At 41.6% G+C, this 25,766-nt stretch overlaps 1 protein-coding gene across 5 annotated transcripts; it reads right to left on the bottom strand.

Moving 5' to 3' along the window:
• Nucleotides 1–24,000, bottom strand: CALCOCO2 (calcium binding and coiled-coil domain 2). Of its 5 annotated transcripts, XM_055576113.1 has the most exons (15): nucleotides 23,859–24,000; nucleotides 16,207–16,396; nucleotides 11,704–11,806; nucleotides 11,012–11,145; nucleotides 10,083–10,208; nucleotides 9,424–9,486; nucleotides 8,851–8,939; nucleotides 8,136–8,205; nucleotides 7,371–7,493; nucleotides 7,000–7,086; nucleotides 5,579–5,737; nucleotides 4,403–4,498; nucleotides 2,518–2,653; nucleotides 1,462–1,490; nucleotides 1–969 (listed from the first exon to the last, which is right to left on the bottom strand). In XM_055576113.1, exons 2-15 carry the CDS (start codon nucleotides 16,384–16,386, stop codon nucleotides 790–792), a joined length of 1,575 nt encoding a protein of 524 aa, XP_055432088.1. In that variant the 5' UTR covers nucleotides 16,387–16,396; nucleotides 23,859–24,000; the 3' UTR covers nucleotides 1–789. The 5 variants fall into 5 exon arrangements, with proteins under 5 accessions (XP_055432088.1, XP_055432090.1, XP_055432089.1 ...); XM_055576115.1 differs by lacking the exon at nucleotides 5,579–5,737 and having other exon boundaries at nucleotides 23,859–23,999; XM_055576114.1 differs by lacking the exon at nucleotides 9,424–9,486 and having other exon boundaries at nucleotides 23,859–23,999.
• Nucleotides 24,001–25,766: the final 1,766 nt, after the last annotated feature.

Genomic DNA, 25,766 nt, shown 5'->3' with positions numbered 1-25,766 from the left:
TTTATTTTTAGTATTAAAGTGATGAACAATAATTCTCATTATTTTGACTTATCCTTTTTCAAACTCACTTGCTCAGAAAGTTGCAAACCCATACAGTTTCTAACAAGTTCCACTAACCATTAAGAAAGGACTTATAACAATAAAAGTTATGTGCACATGAAAAACCAGAGTAGAAAAATGCCATTCAGAGGTATAATACAAAGAGAAAGAAGACTTTCTGTGATTTAAATAATATTTCATGTCCATGATTCAGGAATGCTTCTGTTGGGAGCTGCGAAATCAAGGTGAGAAAACTTTGGTATCCAAATTGGATGTTTGGGTTCTCTGCCATGCCATTTTGAGCTAGGCCTGAGAAGGAGGAAGAAATTCTCAATTCCAGATCAGTTGCCAGTCCCAGGGTCAGGAGTGAGGACTAAGTACAAACATACTCAAGGTCTGACCTTGAACGGCAGTGGGACCACCTGGGAAACTCCTCACTTGAGTCAGGCCGGCTGTGAAGAGCCAGGTCAGCCCTACGCAGGCAGGGCCTTTATGCTCGAGACCCTCACAAGAATAGGCATTTTAAGTGAGAGGCTGACATAGCTGGAGTTGTGTGACTTAAAAGGTTGTAACCCACAAGGATGGGAGTAACAGCCCTTAACACTACGCTTCAGATAATCGACATGACTCCACCTATAGGGCAGCAGGACTAAGCAAATTCCTAGTAACTGAGGTTAGGCAGGATCTTAGGTCATAACTCATAGAAGAAGCGATAGGTTCTACTGTATAAAATCCAGGAGGCCTGGACACTTAGAGAGTGTGGCAGAACACATGGTCTTCAAAGATCTGCTTCTCTTTTGCTGGGAAGGTCTTGTTACATATTGGACAATTCAATCTAAGGGTCTGCAGGTGCTGCTCCAAGACCAAGTTGTGATCAAAAACATCAGCAGCAAAGTCTGATTTGCAGGTGGGGCATTTCTTGATGGAGAGCTGGGAGGAAGAAGAAAGAGGTCAGTCTAAATGCCACGTATACATGGCAGAGACCATGTCTGGCTTTCTACTGTATCCTCAGCACCTAGCATACTGCTCGGCAGATGGTAGGTGATCAAGAAACAGAAGATGAATGAGCAAATTCACATTTGGAGACACTCACTAGGGCTTTCTCTAACCCCAGGATTGAAAGGAAGCACTGGGTATACCTTGTTTGGCTACCTGCCTGGTTCATCTTTCCTCCCCAGTCCTGCTACCAGACTCAACTTGCAGGTAGAGATCTTGAACAGAACAATGATGGATAAACTGTGCTTTTCTCTCTCCATCCGAAGAGGCTCTCTTAGCTCTTGGCACTGACCAAATTGATCTTGCTGACTTAGGAGTTATCACAATGAAACAGTCTCCCTATAGTTCTCCCCTAAACTGGATGGAGCAGGAAGGGAAATTTTCTCAAAGCTTTGATGTGGGCAATCTCATGAATCAAATACTTACCAGGCTCGGGGCAGAACTTTCTTGGATACCTGAGGGTAATAAAAAAGATTTCATTCAATGAAAAAGTATCTATGCACTAGAATGCATTCTCCAGCTGTGTGCTAGCAGCTGTTTTCTTTAACCCTCATCATTCCTCTTTGATTCTTTAGCTCTCATATATATCATCTATTTCGATAGAGGGGATCTAAGTCAATGAGGGAAAAGAGGAAAAAATAATGAAGTAGCATTTTCAGTAGCCATTATATAATCAGCAAAAACAATAAACCTATTTTCAGTGTGGAGAAAATGAGATTTTAATGAAAACAGTAACAATTTAACAAGAAAATAGTCTGAGAATAGATTTTAAGACCAAATGCACATGAAGTCATTTCTTTAATGAAATGCTTAAAAATAGTTTTAAGGAAAAATAAACTCATACCACTGTCTATTGCAAAGATGTGATTTTAACTGTTAAAAAATATGACTGCTTTAAACTGTCCCTAAAAAGCAAATGAGGTCTCATGTTGCTTTTGGAGACAAAAAAGCAGGAAAGTTCCCTGTGTGGCAAGGACATCTGACCCCAGGTCCATAATGACAAGACTGGCTGTCACCGCACCCCCCCCCCCATTTCCTGTCCTCCAAACCACCCAGGAGGTCTCTGTGGAGCACACCCCTGCTACCCCTGGTCAGGCCATGGGGGTGGTTGCCTCACCGCCCATCCTGGGCAGCAGAGCCCGCCTCTCGTGCTTCCATTTCCAAATCTTAATTAGCTTCCTTGGCTCTGTGTATATCTTCTGCACAGAGACATTTCTCTGATTTATATATTTGGAATATAGCCACGGGACTCAATTTGTGTCTGCTGCCTCTAGGCGAATGATCTGATTTGCGACTTCTAGATTCAGATTTATTTCTCAATTAACACTTCTTGCCTGGCAATCTTTCTGTTGGATACTCAGGTTCTGCCCAGCAAGTCTTAACAATGAGGCTGGTCTTAATTAGCATCTCAGATAAAAAAAAATTTAGTGGGGGAACGGGATGCAGGCAGGGGCTTCCCAGCTCGAATGGCAAAGTTCTTACCAGAATATGGGTTTCCAAAGACAAGTCCTGGGTCTTGTCTTGTACCTCCTTGATTCGAAGTGGGCACTTGATATGATAAAGAGTCGCAGTCCAGACCCATGTAACTCAGCAGTCTGTTGTTCTCTCTCTTCAAATACTAAGGATAGAGTATTCACAGAGATATGTTGAAAGACAACAACAAAGAATGGCCACAAGGAACTGGCCACGGATGCTCATTACAGGTAGCTGTCAATTAACGGTGTGGCACCAGAGAAGTCCAAGAAGTGATAAACCGTTATTCTTCAAAAGGGGAAGCAGCAGCCTCAATATTCCAAAGATCTAAGGTCTTTTTTTTTTTTTTTAAGATTTTTTGATGTGGACAATTTTTCCAAAGTCTTTATTGAATTTGTTACAACACTGCTTCTGTTTTGTTTTTCTGGCCACGAGGCATGTAGGATCTTAGCTCCCCAACCAGGGATTGAACCCGAAACCCTTGCATTGGAAAGCAAGGTCTTAACTACTGGACCACCAGGGAAGTCCCAAAATCTAAGTATTAATATCTGAATTTAAATATATACTGGATTTTGTTTAGAATCAATGCAAAGAGGAATTTACAATCTTTAAACACATACCAACTGAAGAGGGTATAGAAGCTGTGTGGATATATGAGGGCGGCAGGAGCTATATTGACTAAAACTGTTGTACATTATTGAGAGCAGAATGCTTCTTTTAGTCTCCTTCCTAGAACAATTTTCTTACACACTGTGAATGTTCTTCTGATGTAATTTTCCCCTCTTCATGTTTTATCCCATCAAATGGATATGCTAACAGCGTGAGAGGGAGGAAGGAAGGGAGGGAGGGAATGCAAGGAAGAATGTAAGAAATCAAGCTGCAAGGGAGACAGGTGACATTTAAAGTTCTCAGAAAAAAGAACATTAGTAAACTTCTTAACATCTTAAGGGGGCTTTACTATAGTTCTTAACAAAGCTTCCAAGTATTAGATGTTTTTCTTGTTGTAAGTTGTGTGCATTCTTCCTTTCCCATCTTCTGCACACCCCTCCCCAAAGGCCCACCCATGTTATTGACTATTTCAAAGTCAAGGTACTTAAGTAAATTAAGAGGATGAGAATGACAGGACCAGAAATAGACCCCAAAGTCCTTCTGCAAAACTGAAGCACACTGGCTTAAATGATATAATCAAAGGTAGGAGGCTGACTGAAGGCACGGCCCAGAAGCATCATGGAGAGGGAGGGAATGCGAGATGAAGAACGGCTGGAGGTACAGATCAGAGGAGCAGCCAGAATGCATGGATACCTGCTCTTTGATGCTAACAAGTGTGTGAGAATGACTTCAAGTTCAATCTTTTTAATTGTTGCCATCATCGTCAATCAATTAATAATGTGTTTAGCACAGAGCAGAAAATAAATACTGGTTGGATGAATGAATGAACTGATGAATGAGTGAATGCACAGTATTTCAGGGGGGCCTACCATGGGTCCAGCACTGGTACAGATCACCACTTCTGTTCCTAGTTTGGCAGCAGAGAAAAAGAAAAATTTTGTGCGGAAAGAAAGGGGTCCCTTGGCTAAATAGCATAAAAATGACGTAGGATATTATTCCCCAAATACAATACTTACAATAGCTGTGGAGTTTAAAGCAAAAATAGTAACTTAGATCTTCATCAAGGCTGTTCCTTTCAAGTTGACTACTGCCATGCCAAACACGTTTCAGTTACAGAACAAAAAGTAGGTTTTGCGGTAGATTAGGAAACCAGATGAAATGTACTCTTTGTTTAGGGAAACTGTTTCATCCAATGTCCCAGAAAGAGCTCTTTTAACTTTTTATGTTATCACCACATCTCCAGGTCATCCTGCTCCTTCCCTTTAAAACTCTTTTACACACTTACATCATTTTCTTTTTCCATTTTCTCTTTCTCTCTCTGTAGAACATCATGTATTATCATGTTCTCACTCAGTCTTTTTGACAGGTCCATGTTCTGCTCCTATCAAAAAAAAAATTAGCATTAGGATCACATATTGTAGTCTGGATCTGAGATGGGATACGAGAAGATAATAGAGGATCTGGTTTCCAAAGTGGTGGGACTGAGGTGGGGGGGAAGGGATCAGGGATGGGGATGAGTGGTGCCATGGAGGGGATGCAGACTTACAGAAAAGTGACTTAACAAAATGCCTGAAGGCTTGGGCTGGCATCAAGATGCCGGTTTCTTTTGGTTTAGCTGGGAGTTAAGTGACCAAAGAGAGAGTTAGCTTGGGGGGAACCTCAAGACTGACTTATCAGAATGAGGGGTAGGAAACCCCACCCAACCATGGAAACAATCATCTCTGTCTTGAATGAACACCTCACTGAATGCACAGTGAAGCACTGAGTTAGGCTGCTGTGACTCCCAGTGTGAGGACAGGCACGTGGATTCAAGTTACGAGGAAGAAGGAACCCTGGATGGCATTTATCCAAGGCTACAAGGAACCCAGACTGGGGTCTTGGGCTTTCCAGTACGATGGATTCACCTGACTAGTTTCATGGACCCAAAAGTCATAGGCATGCTTCAGCGCTTCCCGTCTCCTACCTACATACGTACACATGCGCATACCTCACAGAAACACTTAAGCTAATCTTACTAGTTGTGGGGGTTTTTTTCAAGATTTTTTATTTGAATGCTGGTGCCCAAAATGCTGTGCGCTTCTAGCCGACCCTGAGGAAGTAATGCCAGAGGGGGCTACCCGATGACAGTGCTGACTGGAGGCTCCTGGCTCCCCATCCCCATTGGCTCCTGCTGGCTCTTCTGGTCCTGCTTCACTTCCTCAAAAGGCAGAAATAAGAAAGGTCTATCTGAGTCCGCACAGCAACCCACTCAATGGTTACACAAACCTTCCCTGAGACCCATGGCTAAGCTGAGGCTTCTATTTCCAGGGATCCCCAGACTGGTTTCTGGCCGCATACTCCATCCCTCCTCTTTTTAGCAGAAGGATAAATCTCTCTCCCTAACAAGGGTGTAAAATCCTAGTCCCGGAACCACAAACCTTCATACCCCTTGCTTCCTGGGCCCCACATCTCTGTCACCTACCCGTGTGGCAGCCCTGAGTTGCCTGATCTGTTTGTGGAGACGTTGACACTCTTTGTACTTCTCTAAGAAACAGGCTTTCCCGGCCTCTACTTTTGCCTTTAGGCGTTCCACCTCTTGTACTAACTGCTCCTCCACTGCTGTTTTCTTGTTCCTAGGCTCCTGAAGCATAAGACACGTAGTCCTCAGAGTTAGGGGCCTTTTGGATGCATGAGGAATAAAGAATGCTGTCAGACAGCTGGGGACCCCTTGGGTTTTGAAAAGTATTCCATGAAAACCAAGGAAACCCATATCTGCCACAAGGAGGTCCAAACCTTTGAATGGCTATAGATTATTTACAAACAACAGTAATTTCTGTGCAACATCAGAGGTCACAAACTCAAAAGTGCCAATAGGAGCCTGGCAAGTAATATAATTGAATGAAGGAGCAGGATGCCATGAAACAGTGAGGCTTCAGCCACGTGGGACACGGAGGACCCATCAGAAGGATCAGCAGTTACTCAGCTCCAGACACCACTGCTGGACAGGTATGTCAGCTCAAATGTTGCCAGAGCCTCTGATTTTTCAGGAAGCTGGAAATACCATTTTTTTTTAAATGGGAAATATTCCCATTTTTAAGTGTTGATAAGCAAATCAATTTTTACTTAGAACACTATTTAGAACAAATAAAACATTTCTGTGGAATATACTTAATCTGTGAGTTGCTGATTTTCAAATTTTGTTGAATCTATTCTTTAGTACATCAAGCTAAAATACACAGTAATGTGTTTAGTAGGTACTCAATCATTGATTGGATAATGACTGACTGAATGAATGATGCATGCATGATATGAGTTACATTCCCAATAACTAGATATTCTCCACACATCAGGATTTCTCAGGTCCTTACAACAGTTCAGAAAATGGAATTTCTAGCACTTGTTATCACCACAAGGTCTCTTCTATAACAATATATTACAGGAAATTATTAGTCAATTAGGCTTTCATCACTGTGTTCCATAGCTTAGAATAATGTATGACAATTGCTAACATTATATTAATATTAATTATAACAAAATTTGACTACTATAATATTTTCTAATTTAAAGCTCATTTTATAATCATTAATATGTCTGCCCCCACAGTAACTCTTTAAAAAGAGGACAGGGGTTATTCTGTGTGATTCCTTACCCAAGGCTCTGTTTACTACAACCTGCCATGAAGTTTAACTTAGAATATTCCTCTGTCACTCATCACACATTAGAAATGCCCAGCTCTCCTAAATAGTTTGTAAAGGTCAGATTCTCTGTCCTTTTGGGTACAGAGAAAGAAGTCCAGCGGTAGATGCTATTCTAACCTGTCATTTACCCTATCACCTGCAAACAGCTCCTATCCTTTCCTTTCCTTAGGCACCCTCCCACACAGCCATTCAAAGACAGACATGCCGTTAACTCCTGTTGTTTCTTCACTGCAGTAGTTTCTTTCTGCTTCATCTCCTCCACTGTCTGCTCAAGCTTCTTCTGGTGCTCCCTCTGCAGAAAAACAGGTTATGAGTACCACTGCTGGGAAAACACACACACACATGCATAAGCACAAGTGTGCATGCACTGGGGAAGGGCCTGCTAAGCTAATGAGTGAGAGAGGGAAAAGCAAATCTTCTCTTATTAGCTTCTGAGAAAAGCCGTGAGATGCCTCATTTTAGATGGCTTCCCCTGAGACCTTTCCCAGAGCCTCTGATACCCACATATACAAGAAAGAACAATGCATGTATTTTTTCACAAAGGTCAAAAAATATTATTTTCTTTCATGACTCTACCTGTTCAGTTAAACTGAGAAAAAGCTGGCCATTTTCCTCTTTCAGGTGCTCCAGCTGCTCTGTCTTATCTTGAACTCCCTGAACAAGCTTCTCCATTTCTCTCCCTTGATTTGACAGCTGAGCCTAAAGCAAAAGTAGTGAACACAATCAAGATATAAAAGAAGGAAACCTAAACAGGAACAATGCTTTTAAACGTACAGTAACATAAAAAGATGCGCTTTCCCTAGCAATTCCAACTATCCCTATCAACTTCTGTGTTCTTCAGCTCTACCTTACACCTACTAGAGAAGGGAAAGGCTACCCACTCCAGTATTCTCGCCTGGAGAATCCCCGTGGACAGAGGAGCTTGGTGGACTTCAGTCCATCGGGTCGCAAAGAGTCAGACACGACTGAGCAACTAAGCACAGCACCTTAAACCTAAGAATCTAAGACTCAATCGAGTAAAACTTGACAAACTACCCTTTAAAGCCCCTAAGGCACAGCCTCCTAAAAATGAGAGCAGTTCTGCTTCTACCCGCTTATCCAGTCTTTTTAGTAAGATTTTGCTGGAAAAGATTTTGTAGCTAAAAGAAAAAAATTAGAAAGGATATTGGGGGAGGGTGGCGGTCAAGAATGGAAAATACACACTCTGAAATTTCAATCTGATGCTCTGAGAAGTCCACCATAAGGCACCCACTATAATGCACTGCAACTTTCTGGATCACCAGAGTGGAGTGGTGGTGAGGCTAAGAAAATCTACTTTGGCAAAGGTTTGGCATAACCTACCTGAAGCTGATCCACTCTGACTCCCATCTTCTCATTTTCTGAGGACATCTTCTGGTTTTGTTCTTTCAGTCTGTGGAGGTAAGAGATGACTAAATGAAAAATATGCTGATTCTAGTTGAGCTACCCCAGACCATAAATGATTTAAGGCTGCCTTGGCCCTAAGCCTGCAGAGTTATTCTTTTTTTTTGATTTTACATTCTTTTTTTTTTAAATTTTATTTTATTTTTAAACTTTACATAATTGTATTAGTTTTGCCAAACATCAAAATGAATCCGCCACAGGTATACATGTGTTCCCCATCCTGAACCCTCCACCCTCCTCCCTCCCCATACCATCCCTCTGGGTCATCCCAGTGCACCAGCCCCAAGCATCCAGTATCGTGCATCGAACCTGGACTGGCAACTCGTTTCATACATGATATTTTACATGTTTCAATCCACTAGTCTCTTCTTCAGTCCCGTTCTGGCTTCCTGACCTCAAACTGCAAGTGTTCACTACTTAAAACTAATAACCTGAATTCAGGTCATGTGTCTTTACCATTTTGATTCTAATTCTCTAACCCAGACTCAAAGAGCTCATGAGTCAAAGAGGGAGAATCATACCTATCATTGTCCTTAATAGGAAGACTGCACTAACAAATTCTAGAAATCTAATTTGACCTTGCCTAAGAGTGTTTATAATACAGCAGTTCCTCCCATTCAAGAGTCAGACTCACTGAAGCAGCTCTATCTCCCAACAGTCCTTCTGTTCTTTCATTGTCTGTTCCAACTTCTTATTGATGCTCTTCAGGGTTTCCAGCTCCTCCTGTAGATTGAAATGCCAAAGGGACTGACCATTTCTAAGGTAGTGTTTAGTATCTCAGGCAGCCAACAAATATTTATTGAGCACTTATAACATGTCAAACATATACACACAGCAGTGAATGAAATATCCAAGTAAAAGGATTTTCATATTAAAATGTTCTTAATATGTTCTTTCCATAAAAATGGAAAAATACATTTATCTTAAGAGTTTGGGATTAACATATATAGACTACTATATATAAAACAGATAACCAATAAGGGCCTATGTATATAGTACTGCTGCTGCTGCTAAGTCGCTTCAGTCGTGTCTGACTCTGTGCGACCCCATAGACGGCAGCCTACCAGGCTCCTCTGTCCCTGGGATTCTTCAGGCAAGAATACTGGAGTATGTTGCCATTTCCTTCTCCAATGCATGAAAGTGAAAAGTGAAAGTGAAGTTGCTCAGTCGTGCTTGACCCTTAGTGACCCCATGGACTGCAGCCTACCAGGCTCCTCCGTCCGTGGGATTTTCCAGGCAAGAGTACTGGAGTGGGTTGCCACTGACTTCTCTGGTATATAGCACAGGGAACTATATTCAATATTTATAATAAACTATAAGGGAAAAGAATCTTAAAAACAGATACATATATGCATAATTAAATTACTTTGCTATACATTTGAAACTAATACAACACTGTAAATCAACTATACTTCAAATTAAAAAAAAGAAAGGAAAAAATACATCTACCTCAATTTCTCTTCTAGTGGAGCTTATATTTGCCCATTAACTCATTACACAAATATTTAATGAGTGCCTCTACACACCAGACCCTGTTCTGGCACTGCAGACACAGCAGTGGACAAAATAAAATTTCTTTTTTCCTAGAAAAGTGCTGTCCAATAAATTCAGGAAAGTCATTATATATATAATTTTAAAAATTTAGCAGTCACATTAAAAAAGCAAAAAGAGACATGAAATTATTTTATTAATAGTATATGTATTTAGTGTATCTAAAATATCATTTCAATACATAAACAATAAAAAAGAAACATCTAATATACTAAAATCTGTGCCAGATACTAGTATAACAGAATCAGATCATACGAAAAAGTGGGTGCTGGACAGGAGCCATCACCCCCACTCACATTTAACAAGCACACACACCTGCTTCTTTTGGAGCGTGGCCTGCATGTCTGAGTTTTGCTTCTGGAGGCTGACACAGCTGTCCTTCAGCTCCCGGTTTTCCTTGCAAAGCTCCTTGTTGTGCTGCTCAATTTCTTCCACCTCACCCTACAAAACAACATTCCATAAACACGTATTTGGCTTTTTATAGCTCAATGGATATTCAAGTCCTGCTGACATGAAATTCACATATGCTGGGATGGTGAGGGTCTAATTGATCCCCACTCACTGTAGTGACATCTGTGTACCCCAAGTGGAAGCAACCCCTAAGTAGGTAGGGAAGGAGGAAGAGAAATGTGTCTACCATAAGCACTGAGCCTGCCATTACCAAGAAAGAAAAGACAAAGAAAATTAAGCCACAAAAACTTACAAGGGGGAATGACAGAAGACTGTAATTTTTTTTTTCATGCAAATACTTTATTTCTCCTATCAGACTCAGTTCTGTGAGACAGGAATAGGGTTTTAACAGATTCTTCATTACATCCCTAGTCCACCAGAGTGCTGGATGGAACTAGATGTCTGTTAAATAACTAAGTAAGTAAATGAATCTAACTGAAAGATATTATACAAACAAGAATATCTACTGTGTCTCTCCTCAAAGGAGCTTATAAAATTTACCATAGTGATAAGATGTACACAGGACAAAAATTAAGTACCTGGGAAAGTTAAGGGAATAACTGAATGCCAAGTGAGTTACAGAAGCTTTAGAGAAAGGAGAAATCACTTATTGTTATGATTCTTATTAACATTCTGAAGTCATTCCCTTCTGATGGGTTTGAATGGGACTGTGTAAAAATTTCACAACAGCATCTGTTAGACATTCAATAAAGGCTTACTGACTAAAATTCTACCCTACCCTGGAATTGCTACTCTTAATGGCAGGAAGGGACTGAGATGAGATGCTTACAGACCTGAGTGGTAACAACCAGGATGTCCTCTTCATTTTCTGGACGGAACTGGAAAGGGATACTTGCTCCCCGGACCACCCCATCCTGATCCACATAGCAGAACTGGTAATACTCATCATCCTTGGGCAGGTAGTAAGCTGGAAATAGAACATGATTTTTAACCCAAAATATTGCTTCCCTGGTGGCTTAGAGGTTAAAGCATCTGCCTGCAATGTGGGAGACCCAGGTTTGATCCCTGGGTTGGGAAGATCCCCTGAAGAAGGAAATGGCAACCCACTCCAGTATTCTCGCCTGGAGAATTCCATGGAGGGAGGAGCCTGGTGGGCTATAGTCCACGGGGTCGCAAAGAGTCAGATACGACTGAGTGACTTCACTTTGGGCTTCCCTGATAGCTCAGCTGGTAAAGAATCCGCCTGCAATGCGGGAGACCTGGGTTTGATCCCTGAATTGGGAAGATCCCCTGGACAAGCGAAAGCCTACCCACTCCAGTATTCTGGCCTGGAGAATTCCATGGACTGTATAGTCTATGGGGTCGCAAAGAGTCTGACACAACTGAGCGACTTTTACTCACTCAAGGTCTATTCAGAAAACTAAAAGTCTAGAAGTCTTTTATCTACCCCAGAAGGCTCTAGCTCAAGAGAATTAATGAGTTTTGGTTGCTGTTTTTAATACCTTTGATCTAGCATTTTTCTCACCTTTGAATTGGACTTCCTGCTGTTTGGCTGATTCACTGTTTAAGTCAACGGGCAAAGTAACCCACATGAAGGTGTAGTACTCGCGGGTTGTCTTCCATCCAACCTGCAATGACAAGAGGCTCTCGTTCAGCATCTGAAAGTGCTCAGATTTAGGCTCTGTCTTCTGAAAATGCTCCTTTCGTTATTTTAAAATTATAGTAGAATAAGTTCTTCATCATAAGATCTACCCACAATGGATCAAATCTTTTTGACTTATGATAACTACATATACAATTAAAAATTGGTATGCATGCACATATACCAGTTACTCATAAATTATTCACCTTAGAAGGAAACAAAAACTGGCCACTCAATACCCAGGATAAGAGTGCCAAATATTGTATCTCCAAGTCAGATACAGTTCTGAGAATGACTGGGGAAAAAAGTTGTGGGATTGTGAGCTTTGATTGTGCTATCTTCTTACAATGGTATACTTGGAACTTCTTAATCAAGAAGCACTTCTGATCTGCCCTCTCTATTGGTTTGTCCTCTCCTGTGTCCAATTAAGTCTTGTCACCTATACCAGCCTGGTTACATCACTGCCTTTAAAAATGGCTTTTTAAAATAATGTGTGTGTTGGGGCTGGATGGGTAAGAGAGTTCTTAGATTAGGAGGCACCAGATAACGAAGTCCAGTTTGTATGATTTTCTTGCTCCAGAGTTTTTCTTAATATATGTTTATTGAAGATTTTTTGGTGATAAAAAAAATAATCTGGTAGTCATAAAGGCCTCTTCCAGGGATGAAATGTGGTAAGTCATAAGATATAAGGATACTGTAAAATTTGCCTCAGAGCAGAAAGCTGGCTAAGTGGGAAATATTCTCACTAAGTGTGAAAAGGGGTAAAAGATGCTCAAATCATATCTGGAAGATAAGAGCATACCAGAGAACAGAGAGAGAGTCATTGTGTCTTTAAGGGGTGAACACTCAGCAAATAAGAAGCAAAAATGACATTTATTGCCATATTTTGACTCTGCCTGAGCCCAGGGGGAAGAGAAGAAACTAAAAATAAATTCTATTTTTATATAGTAGGGAATCAGAGCATGGTTGAAAAGGCTATAAGCTCATCAGAACATACTGGGGCATGTTTTAGTGTCTCATTAATACACACCCCATTGCTGTGAGCACCTCTGAGCCACTGCAGCCTGCGGAGGAACAGGAAGCAGGAATTTTATGGAGTCTTCATTCACATCCTGGAGCTTCTTAATGCACTGTGACTAAAATATCATTTGGGAAGGCCTAAGAATTACTACTGCCTTGGAACAAGGACGCAACTTCCAGTCACCTGAGCTTTCTGTCCTTGGCTCCTCCATCTCAGGAGTCCTCGTCCCAGCCTGCCTTTTGTGGTATGACCATGGAACATGGCATAAGAGCCCAGGTAAAGGAGAGTATGGAGCACAGGGCTCTATGTTGAAGGAAGAAAACCTGACTCCCAACCACTTTAGCTTTTATCACTGGTGGTAGCTTTCACTCTATGGAGAAGATGGAGCATGCTGCACATGCAGAAACATTTTGTTGAGGGCCCCTTGGATGCCAGGAACCAGTGGTGTTAGGGCAGATGAGGAGCTGAGGAGTAGGATTAAGACTACACTGCAAGAACACCAGGAACATTTTAGAAGTGAGCTAGGAAGGACAAGCATTGAAAAGCAGAGATGTTACTCTGCTGACAAAGGTTGGTATAGTCAAGGCTATGGTCTTCCCAGTGGTCACGTATGGTTGTGAGAGCTGGATCATAAAGAAGGAAGAACACCAAAGAATTGCTGCCTTCGAACTGTGGTACCTGAGAAGATTCCTGAAAGTCCCTTGGACAGCAAGGAGATCAAATCAGTCAATCTTAAGGGAGATCAACCCTGAATAGTCACTGGCAGGACTGATGCTGAAGCTGAAGCTCCAGTATTTTGGTCATCTGATGTGAACATACGACTCATTGGAAAAGTCCCTGATGCTGGGAAAGATTGAGGGCAGAAGGAGAAGAGGGCATCAGAGGATGAGATGGTTGGATGGCATCACTGATGCAATGAAAATGAACTTGGGCAAAATCTGGGAGATGATGCGGGACAGGGAGCCCTGCTGTGCTTTAGTCCATGGGGTTGCAGAGTCGGACACAGCTGGATGAGTGAACAACAACAAAGGAAGAACAAAACTTTACATTCAGCCCTTAATTCTCTAATTTACTATCTGTTGTTCAAAGGAATTCAGCAGAATAAAGGAAGAAAAGCAGAGGCTTGGGAGTCAAACAAAGGTCTCCAAACGGGGAGACCTTGGGAAAATCACCATCTTGAGAATATTCATTTTATTCATCGGTGCACAAGTAATAAAACTGCTTACCTCAGGGGGCTGCTGTGCTGTGAGGATTAAATTAGAAAACACATACCCATACACACACACTAGAAAAAAAAAGAAAGAAGGAAAGAAAACCCCATCAAAGACCTAGCACATCATATGTTCTCAAAAAGTTTGTGTTCTCTCTTTATTAGTCTTAAAATTTTCTTTCAGGCTTTACTGGTGGTGATCGGCAGTTTAGATGCTAAGTCGTGTCCGACTCTTGTGATCCTGTAGACTGTAGCTTGTCAGGCTCCTCTGTCCATGGGATTCTCCAGGCCAGAATACTGGAGTGGGTTGCCATTTCCTTCTCCAGGGGATCTTCCCGACCCAGGAACTGAACCCAGGTTTCCTGCATTGCAGGTAGATGATTTACTGACTGAGCTATGAAGGAAGTCCTTCAGGCTTTAGCGTAGGTGGCAAATCAATAGCTTTTAGGGAATTCCCGGGTGGTCTGGTGGTTAGGACTCAGCACTTTCATTGTCAGGGCCTGGGTTCAATCCCTGGTCAAGGAATTAGGATCCCTGCAAACTGAGTGGCACAGCCAAAAAATAGGATCTAAAAAAAAATACAAACAATGCTTTTAAATATTTGTTTTTAAAAAGTATAATCCTTTCATTTGGTTTAGAGTGACATCCTTGCTGGAAGTTGCTAAGGCTTGGGAATTGTAAACAATCAGCCTGAGCAAAATGGAAAAAAAAAAGTTAGATTACCTCTGAGAAGCTGTAAGTAATTTTTAATCATTCTTTTTTTCAATTATATATACCTGTACTGTTCAATATGCTAGCCACTAGTTAGCATACTGAAGCTACTTAATTTAAAGCATATAAAGCTACTTAAATTAAAATTAAATAAAACTTAAAATTTAGTTACTCAGTCACACTAACTACATTTTAAGTGCCATTAGCCACATGTGGCGAGAGCTTACTATACTGGACATCAAAGCAGCCAGTATAGCTCCTTCCTAGAAATTCTGCTTGTCAGTGTTAGTCATAGAAAGTTCTACTGGACAGCTTAGATACATATGGGGAAGAAAAAAAACAGTTGCCATCTTCTTTCCAAGACAGAAAACACCCTGCTGGGTCAGGTTTCTGTTAGGACACCTTTAGTCTAATGAGTCAATGTTCTGCAGTCTCAGGAGGAGCTGTCATGATATTCGCCAGTGTCCCTCTGCTTGTCCACTATCCCCACCTCTAAACACTGCCTTGTTACCTCCAGCTTCCATCACTCTTTCACTTAGCTTGAAATTCCAAACAATTAAGAGAAGGAATTTGGTGAGGGGTGTGAATTAGCACCAGCTCCTACATACTACAGTCAAGAATGATGTCTGATTTCAGGATGAACAGTGTTGGCAAACAAGCACATGACATACTGAGGTGTCAAAACAAAGGTCGCTGATGCTGGAACTCTGCAGTGTAAATAATGTATGTTTGACCTTTATCTCCTGTCTCTGGAAATAGGACAATTTGTCATTATGGTATGTGAGTAAATGAGTGAATATATGTGTCTGTGGCAGGGGGAATGTTAGAGATAGAGAGAGACATGGTGGGAAAGAAGGGAAAGTAGAGAATAAATTGACTATAATAAAAAAGTACCATTTCTGTACTTGAACTGACATGGTGATTAGACACTGGAAGAGGAAACCAAAGGAGCTCATAAACTTTCTGTTCTTAGAAATCTTCACAAAGAAGCAAGACACACTTATTCAGGAACAAACTTCTTGGATACAGGGTATTAACTTTTCAACATCCTTTCCAGATTGGTAATACTCATATTAAAAAAAATTAAACACTGTACTAAGTAAGCAAGTGACATTAATTCACAGAAACTATATAAGAGGCCATCCACCCTAGTCAGGTCATAGATGAATATTAATTTAAAACATTTACATTCGGTCTTTGAAAGTGTAATAAAACTTGGGGACTGTATGATTTGCTATCTTATTTTAGCTTAAGACTGAAATTAAAATTTGAGTCCTATAGCACTGTTGATGTGTGAAGGGGGAAGTGCTAGGGAGCTTAGTTCAGGATTTTAACATTGGTCACACATATACGCAACATGCTTATAATACAGAGACAGACACACACTCAAGTAACTAAGATTCACCTCTGGTTCCTAATCATTTGGTACTAAATTAACACTTACTCTAAAGATGCCAATCCAATCCTTTCGACGGGGAATGAAATGCTGGGTGAGGGTGTAGTAGCACGTGATGTCCCCCCCAGGGATGTAGAACTTCTCCACACTGTTAAAGATGACCTGAGAGAAATGACAGTGGTCCAGCAGGACAGCTGAGGTGGGGGGATCGTCTACTGTCTCTTCCATGGTAGGGGTCCTGTTAAGAGATATGGGATAGAATAAGGCTCAAAAGGGTTGTCTGAAATGGCAGAAATTTCTGGGCTCTCACCCAGGGAACATTCCGTTCAGGGCAAGTCAGGAAAAGCAAAAGTATGACAAGTATTGAGGTCACACAACTTGCTTTCTGTTTCAATATGAGCCACTTTGCATTCACAACTTCCTATGCTCTAAGAATTTTCTGAGACTATCTTTGACCTCTTCACCACAGGCACCACCATCCTCATTATATCCTTATCCTCTGCTCATAGCTAATTTTCTCCCTTTCTTCTAAATGCCTTAAGTAAGGCAGCCTAGAGGTAAATGCCCTGAGCTGGGAACTATAAGACTTAGATTCTAGATTTTTTATCCCAACAAGCCCTGTGACTTTTGGAATGTCAGTCTCTCTAGATTTCAGTTTCTCTATTCAATTCCATCCATCCTGTAATTATCAGATCCTCCTTAATAATAAAGCACTCTGCTAGGGGCTGGGAATGAGTGCAGAAAGACAGGCATAAGAGAAGATTATCTGACATGCAGTGGTGACAAGCACAGGTTCAGAAACCAAAATGCTGGAGTTCAAATTCCAGCTTCACCACCTATAAAATGCATGCCCTTGGGTAATTTATTTAACTGGACTCTGCGCATGGTTCCTCATCTGTAAAATGGGGCTGATAACATCTACCTCATTCTTTGTGTGCATGTATGAGCATTAACTGAAATATAGGTATACCTTGAAGATATTGCAGGTTCAGTTCCAGACCATCTCAATAAAGCACATACTGAATAAAAGTGAGTCACACAATTTTTTTTGGTTTCCTGGTACATATAAAAATTCTGTTTACATTATAATCTATTAAGTGCTCAGTAACATTATGTCTAAAAAAACAATGTACATACCTTAATTAAAAATATTTTATTGTTAAAAAGTGCCAAAAGCAACATCAAAAATGACTGATCACAGATCACTGTGATAAATATAAAAATAATGAAAAAGTCTGAAATATTGCAAGAATTATCAAAATGAGACACGAGTAAGCAAATGCAGATAGAAAAATGGCACCAACAGACTTCCCTAAGATATGGTTGCCACAAACTTTCAATTTGGTAAAAAATGTCAAAAGTATCTGTGAAACACAATAAAACTAGGTAGACAGTGACTAGTCCTTAAATTAGTACCTGTCATAGAGTAGGCAATTCACACAAAGTAAAGGCATGTTTAATTGCTGAGTTATGTCTAACTCTTTGCGATGCCATGAACTGTAGCCTGTCAAGCTTCTCTGTCCGTGGGATTTCCCAGGCAAGCATACTGGAGTGGGTTGCCACTTTCCTCTCCAGGGAATGGAACCTGTGTCTCCTGCTTGGCAGGCAGATTCTTTATCACTGAGGCAACTGGGAAGCTGCTAAAGTCATGCTGAGTGACAGAATAAAGTACTTGGACAAAGTCTGCATAAAGAGAGGGCTTAACAGATGTGATTATTACTTTTGTGGGGTTTTTTTTTTTTTTTTCTCTTTTCTGGCATACAGTCTTTGCCCTCCAAAGGGTCACAATCCGATATGGAGGTTAGATGAGAATTTAAGTGACTGCCAAATGGATAAATACATGCAAAATGCTCCTGGGTTCAAAAGAGGGAGAGAGATGAAACTGGTTAGGAAAATAAAGAAAAGCTTTGAGCAGTGAGTGGAATCCTGGGTAAGTCCTCAAAGAAGATTAGGGTTTTGACAAGTGTGTTTGGGGGTGAGGAAACTTCACATGAATGTAACAGCATGCAAAAAGCAAAGAAACAGAAAAATGCAGTCCATGTTTGGAGGACAGCAAGCAAGTTTGGATCTCTACAAAATGGAGACAGTAAGCTGATTTCACTTTTCGAGGTCATGCTGCTGCTGCTAAGTCGCTTCAGTCATGTCCGACTCTGTGGGACCCCACAGACGGCAGCCCACCAGGGTCCCCTGTCCCTGGGATTCTCAAGGCAAGAACACTGGAGGGCTTCCCTGGCTCAGTGGTAAAGAATCTGCTGGCTAATGCTGGAGACACGGGTTCGATCCCTAGTCCGGGAAGATCCCACATGCAGCAGAGCAACTAAGCCCATGAGCCTCTGAGTACTACTGAGCCTGTGCTCTAAAGCCTGGGAGACGCAACTACTGAAGCCAGTGCCCCTAGAGCCTGTGCTCTGCAACAGGAGGAGCCACCGCAACTAGAGAAAAGCCCCTGCAGCAAAGAAGATCCAGCACAACCCAAAATAAACAAAACTATTTAAAATCATTAAAAAAAAAAAAAAAAAAGAACGCTGGAGTGGGTTGCCATTTCCTTCTCCAATGCATGAAAGTGAAAAGTGAAAGTGAAGTCGCTCAGTCCTGTCTGACCCTCAGCGACCCCATGGACTGTAGCCTTCCAGGCTCCTCCTTCCATGGGATTTTCCAGGCAAGAGTAGTGATCAAGGGTGGGGAACTACTGAAGAGAAAGAAACAATACTTAAAAGAAACAAAGTCTTTAGAACTGTCAGGACCTGATACTTCCTGCCCTTCAAAAGTCACATGTCCTGTGTTCTAAATGCCTCTTTGGTCTAACATTTAGTGAGTCCATGTTACTCAACCCTCAGCTGTACTGGGAAATGAGAACAATACTGCAGCTCTACACAGCAGATGAAGAAAGAGCTGTACATATGCAAAAACGGCATAATACCTTACAGATTCAGCTGCTAGAACATGCTGGAAGATTGTATACACACACATGCAAACACAACTTAAAAAGGAGTAAGTACAATAACCAAAAAACACAGTAGCTCTTCTGGCTCTGCCCCACCCACTTATTTCCTGGTTTTATTTTGAACTCTAAGCAAACAGGCCTTCTCTTCCAGCTCCCCCAGAAATAAATTTTTTCACAGAGAAGGCAAGAGGACTTTGAGGTACTCAACTGTCTGTTCTTGGGACTGAACTGCTAAGAAATGTATTGGCTTTCTGGGGTTTGTGACACAGTTTGGCCACATCCTCAGTGTCAAAACTCAGATCAGTTTTTCTAAGGAAAGGACAGGACACATTCTAGTCTAGGCCAGTACTTGTTCTTCCTGATAAGCTGTGGCCTGCTGATCTGATGAATGCTGCAGGAGAATGTATAGGGAGATTTTTCAGCTTGCAGACCCCTGTCTTTCCTAGTGGTCTTCAGTCCACTGAGGCCAGCATAGCCCTTGGGTCCTAAGCTTGGAGCACCATTTATCCGAGCATGTGACTTGATCTGTGCTTTACCATGGATAATGATCAATACCTCAGGTAAGAGTGACTTTGGGCCCCGTCTCTCAATTAACCTAAGTACCATCATACTGTCTGTTCTTTTCCTTCATAACACTATGATAACTGTAAATACAACACTAATGCTAGCCCATAGTAATTACTAAGTACTCACAGAATAAATGAATGAATAAGATATGCATGCAATTCATCAAAAAGTGAAAGGAAGGAACTTTGTAGGTAAACAATGGTGTGTATGATGGTGGCGCTAATTCTTGTCTTTAGCCCTGCTCCTAATTTGTTTGGTGTCTTTGGAGAAGCTGCTGTTTCTCAGTTTTCTCTTTTCTAAAATAGGGTGAGGAGCAAGTTGCTGGTGGCAAAGTGGTTAGGATTCTGGGCTTTCACTGCTACGGCCGGGATTCAGTCTCCGGTTGGGGAACGGAGATCCTACAGGCCACACAATGTGGCCAAAAAAATTAAAAAAAAGTAGGGTAAAGAGATGAAAATCTCCAAGTGTTATGTCAGTTCTCGGTATAGCTGGTTCAGCGGGCAGAGCTGGTTCAAGTGGCGTGGTGCCAAAAAAATAAAAGGCACAGATTTGATTTCCTTAAGGACCCATAAAATTCACACTCCATTACCTGCCTTCCACACACTCAAACTCTGGCATGCTGTTTTGCAAATGCATGCTACTCTGAAAGGCAGGACCAGTCAAGGGTAGGGGAGTTTGGTACTGTCTCTCTTTACTATAAAACAATCAATCTGTAAGTGAGCTCAGAACACTGAAGAAATGACAGCATATGTACACAAAATGGCATGACAGAGCTCAAGCTCTGAGGCTTGAGTGTACAGCCAATGGAATCTTTGTTGTTGTTCAATCACTAAGTCGTGTCTGACTCTTTGTGACCCCATGGACTACAGCACACCAGGCTTCCCTGTCCTTCACTATCTCCCAGAGTTTGCTCAAACTCATGTCCACTGAGTCAGTGATGCCATCCAACCAACTCATCCTCTGTCGCCCCCTTCTCCTCCTGCCCTCAATCTTTCCCAGTGTCATCTTTTCCAGTGAGTTGGCTCTTTGCATCAGGTGGCCAAAGTATTGGAGCTTCAGCTTCAGTATCAGTCTTTCCAATGAATATTCAGCATTGCTTTCCTTTAGGATTGACTGGTTTGATCTCCTTGAAGTCCAAGGGACTCAACTCTCAAGGGTCTTCTCCAGCACCACAATTTGAAAGTATCAGTTTTTTGGCGCTAACCCTTCTTTATGGTCCAACTCTCACATCCATACATGACTACTGGAAAAATCATAGCTTTGACTATACGAACCTTTGTCAACAAAATGATGTCTCTGATTTTTAATATGTTGTCTAGGTTTGCTATAGCTTTTATTCCAAGGAGCAAGCCTTTTGATTTCAAGGCCAATAGATGGAACTCTGACATAGTTACTTTTTTTTTAATCTCAGTTTCTGAAATGATTAAGGTCCTCAGAGGAGGAAGGCAATGTATTTTAAAATGAGTCTCCTGAACTGGCTCCTGGCTTCTAAGAAAACCTGACACATTTTCATCTAATGAGCATCTCAAGATTAATACATGTCTCCTAGGACTGTTCCATGAGGGCACAGATTCTCTTATATTCTCCTGAAGAAAAGGAACAAAAAAGCCAGTTCTACTCCTGCTCTTTCTGAATGAATCTGTAAACTACACTGATAACACTTTTTAGCAGAAAAATTAAAAAATGTTTTAAACTTTCTGATTAGGTTCTAACAATCCAAATATTCAACCAAATCATCTTACCAATTTTCCCAAAGAATTTTCCTCATTATGCTAAATTGGGAAGAATAACTTTATTTTAAAAAAAAAACTAAAATTCTACCACACAAATGTTCAACATTTTTATGTTAGCCTTTTATACCAGTGGGCACATGTTTCATGAGAAATGAAGACTATAGATAAGTTTCCCTGGATTAGTTCACAGAAAGCAAATGCATCCGAAGCCCAGAGAGAAATGCTAATCAATTCTTCATTTGGGAATCGTTAAAAACAAAACACACATTCAACCCAATTCCTTCTTCCTTCTGCTTACTTAACTTTCTAAACTATTAGCAATTAGCAAAATGGATGAACTGATTTGAATCCCATTCCCCCTGGCCCTGGAAGAGATGCTTCCACAAAACTACCCTTTAGAGAACACTGACAATAGCTATTATGGATGTGTAGATGGCCCTGAGATGGGGAGCAAAAGAAAAGATACATAGCCACTGGTCCTCAGATTATTACAGCCACTTGCTCTAATCCAAATTGTCCAAGTTCATTCTAGTTCCTTACCTAAAATCTTTGAGTGACTTAAGTAAATTTTATACCCCCAGGAGACTTTTAATACCTAATTCACTAATAATTGTTTGGATTCGTTACCCAGCTTATTCTAAGCAGCCTTTATCCCATATACCACATCACTGTGCCAAAAGTACTAAGGAAAAACAGAGAAACAGTTCTGAGCAACCAGAAGAAACTGCAAAAAGCTCAAAGCTGTGTACTCAATCTCCATTTTCTTTCATTTTACTTTACTAAGATTTTATACTTTTTCTGTGAAGAGGGTGATTATGCTAACCCTTGAAGTGACGAGGGTAGTGACAGTGATATGTAGCAGAAAGGGAACTAAGCTAGGAGCCAAGGGACCTGGGTCCATTAGTTCTGCCACTAACTAGCTCTGAGATCTTGGCCAAGTCACACTACTTTTTAAACCTCAGTTTCCTCATCTGTAAAAATGCATGGATCAGGCAAAAACATCTCTAAGAAACTTTCCGGCTATAATGATGATCCCAAGTGAATAAAAAAGGAAGCGAAGACAGAGTTTAACTGTCTTCATATAAGAAAATGAGGAAGCATGGTATTATACTAATAAGCACAGTCAAAAATTTTGAAGAGCCCTATTTGTACTCTGACTCCAAAGTCTGCAGGATATGTTAGTGTTGTGTAACTCTTACTACCCTTCTCAGAGTCCTTTCCACTCCACACGTGTCATTTCTGCAAAAGGGTAGACTTTCAGATAGAGGCCCTCTGAAAGCATCTGTGAAAGTGAGTCACCTGGATATTCCTTAATCATTAAGGATAGTCCTTAATTATCTACATAATCTACAAAGGCCTACTGTATTAAAGTCTTTTGCTTTTAAAGGTTTTTGCAGTTGCTGCTGCTGCTGCTAAATCGCTTCAGTCGTGTCCGACTCTGTGCGACCCCATAGATGGCAGCCCACCAGGCTCCCCCATCCCTTGGATTCTCCAAGCAAGAACACTGGAGTGGGTTGCCATTTCCTTCTCCAATGCATCAAAGTGAAAAGTGAAAGTGAAATTGTGTCTGACTCTTAGCGACCCCATGGATTGCAGCCCACCAGGCTCCTCCGTCCATGGGATTTTCCAGGCAAGAGTACTGGAGTGGGGTGCCACTGCCTTCTCCTTTTGCAGTAGTGTAGCTGTTATATAGCTTTTATATTATTCTACTCCACTCCAACCATGGCTACTTGTTGGCTTACATCAGAAGCAAAGAATCCGAGGGATAGAAAAAAGTTTAAATGTCCAGGAGGGTTGAACTCAATAAATAAAAGTGGAAACATGAGCCCCCGAACTAAATTGGGGGGAGTGTTGGGGGAGAAGGACTACAGGAGATCGATGGTAAAGAAGCAGGTCACTGCACTCCAGCTGCTCTCTCTTCTCAGCTGTCTAGAACATCTCCTCCAATTACAAAAGACAACTGAACGAAGGGGGGTTCAGTGATCAGGTAGGGGAAACTGAGACCCAAAGGGAAAGTAACTTGCCTAGGGTCATTGGGCAGGGTCCCGCTTCTGCCACCAAGCCGACCGCGATGACGATGACGTCAAGCACGGGAGTTAAGGAGCCAGCACGACCTCGGCCGGCGAGGGGGGCATGACGCCTTGACTTCAAGACCCTCACTCGGGTCAGAGGAATTCCTTCTGTCCCAGGGACCGCCCACGCGGCCCCGGGCACTGAAGCCCTGCCCTCCTCGGCAGAAAACTGCCCTCAACCCTCCAACGGCCGCGGAGAGGCTCCAGGGGGCCCATGACGTCACTCCCACTTACGGGTCACCCTAGAAAGATGAAAGGAGGTGAAAACCGAAACCAACCGCACACCCGCCCGCCCATGGCCCTTTCTCAGTACTGAAAGTGTGAAGTCGTTGAACCTAAGGGCCCAACTGTCCCTAATTGCCCGCCTTCGCGCCAGAGACTCACCAGGGGCTGCAGTCAGCGTCAGCGCTACAGCAACAGGGCACAGAGGGGAACAGAGGCGGGGCTAAAACCCAGGGACGAGCTGTCCTATCTGACCCCGCCCATCACGTCATAACGGTCAGCAAGTCCCGCCCTCACCGCGGTGCTTTACGGGACTTGTAGTGCTCAGGTGCATGGGTTCCAGAGTTTTCCGTCACCTTGTGTGTTCTGGAGCAGCAATCACATCCGAAGGAGCTTATTTCTTCCCCTAAGACGAGACATTTACTTTAAAAAAAAAAAAAAAATTCGTTCAGTTTTGAATGAGAAAGCTCCATGCATTTGAAGGGCCAATGAAAGATCATCTTCATTTTTCTCCTGCCTCCACAAAATACTTCACTAAGAGTCTTACAGATGAGAATGCCTTTGGCATTTAATGATGCCTCCCATCTGCCCAGAGAGACCCAGTAATCTCCCTGGGTGCCCTAGTTTGTGGTTCATCATTTCCCCTCTAGGAAGAAATTATTCTTTAATGTTAACTCTGTCAAAGTAGTGCTCTTGCTAATTGGGTTAAGAATAAACTCAGCAAGAGTTCCTGCTAAGTCAGTTTAGAGAAAATTCCCCCACTTTTTGATATCTGATGAAACCCTGGCCTGTCTTCAGCAAGAATCCTGTAAGTAGGTTTAGCAACAATCCCCTCACCTTGATGTCTTTTCTTAGTAATTTTCCATTCACTTGTCCTTATTGTATTTGGAGTCTAGTTCAATCTCTCTCCTTTAGTGTAATGTACCCATTGCAATAGTCCTGGATAAAGTCCCTCTTTTATCATGTCAGGATAATTATTTCTTAACACGGAACATGCTGACTATGGAAGATTAAAATCAGAAATGCCCCTTCTCCAAGGTGCAGCATCTGTCTAAATCTGAAAGGTAACTTTTCTGTGTCATTTAACGAGGGAACTTATGCCCCTGTAGCCACTTGAGGCTTCAGGCAGGAGAATGAGTGTTTCCAATTCTGCCTTCTCACAAGAGTCCTGGCACTCAACTGAGATGAAAGGATGGTGGGAAATGATGAGTAAACCCGGGAGTGGGGTTTCTGTTGAAAGTTCTAATTACGTTCTGAGTTACCAAAATAATACTCTTCTATCTAAAACTCTGTCTACTGTTTTCTGATCTCAGAATCCTGGATGTATTTCCATTAATGTTACTTACTAGTCTTTTGGAAAGCACTAAGAGTTGACACCTCCTACACACACACAGCTTACCGTTGAGGTGGTAGTCTTCCTTACTGCGGTAAGAATAAACTCAGTTATATCTTGTCAACTGGTTGTTTTGTTGATAGTTTGGGGAGCTAAATTTGACAGCATAGAAGAAAAAGATCAGTCTGATGTTTCCAATATAAGTGTCAAGGGAAGGCTGCAAGTACAATCCTTTATAACTGAATATTAAAGAAATGAGAATTTATATTTAGACCTACAAAGAAAATCTTCCACTTCTGTTTTCAACTGATAGATATGGGGGCTAACTAAGACTGGAGATTAGGTTACTCTGTGCCTGACACAGTGGGTTATCTCATTTAATCCTTATAAGAGAAGCACTTTTACTATCCCCATTTTATAGTTGATAAAATTGAAGCTTAGAGGAATCAAGTTACTTTCCCCAAGGTCACACAGCTAGTTAGTGCCATTAGAAGGCTTTGAACCCAGCATTCTGACTCCAGTGTACTCAATCACTATACTCACTGCATTTTTCATGAGAGTTCAGTAAGGGAAGACAAACAAACACATAAATGAGTTTAATACCATGATATTGGCTTTAGGAGAATTGTTATGGTGCTAAAACAAAATTGGTTTTTCCTAGGGCCAAGAAGGAAGCTTTCAAAGAAGTATTAAAGAAAAAGTTATTCTCAGATCAGATCACATCAGTCGCTCAGTCG

The sequence above is a fragment of the Bubalus kerabau genome, chromosome 4 (assembly GCF_029407905.1).
Source record: "Bubalus kerabau isolate K-KA32 ecotype Philippines breed swamp buffalo chromosome 4, PCC_UOA_SB_1v2, whole genome shotgun sequence".
Classification (NCBI taxonomy): domain Eukaryota; kingdom Metazoa; phylum Chordata; class Mammalia; order Artiodactyla; family Bovidae; genus Bubalus; species Bubalus kerabau.
Note: the sequence above shows the minus strand (reverse complement) of the source record. Positions and strands in the feature narration are given on the sequence as shown.

Excerpts from the sequence above, each read along its gene's own strand:
- CALCOCO2 (XM_055576113.1), bottom strand. The coding sequence starts at position 16,386 with ATGGAAGAGACAGTAGACGATCCCCCCACCTCAGCTGTCCTGCTGGAC. Across the intron at positions 11,146-11,703 it reads GCAGGAAGTCCAATTCAAAG|CTTACTACCTGCCCAAGGAT; the intron begins GTGAGAAAAATG and ends TTCTATTTCCAG. Across the intron at positions 1,491-2,517 it reads CTTTGGAAACCCATATTCTG|GTATCCAAGAAAGTTCTGCC; the intron begins GTAAGAACTTTG and ends TATTACCCTCAG.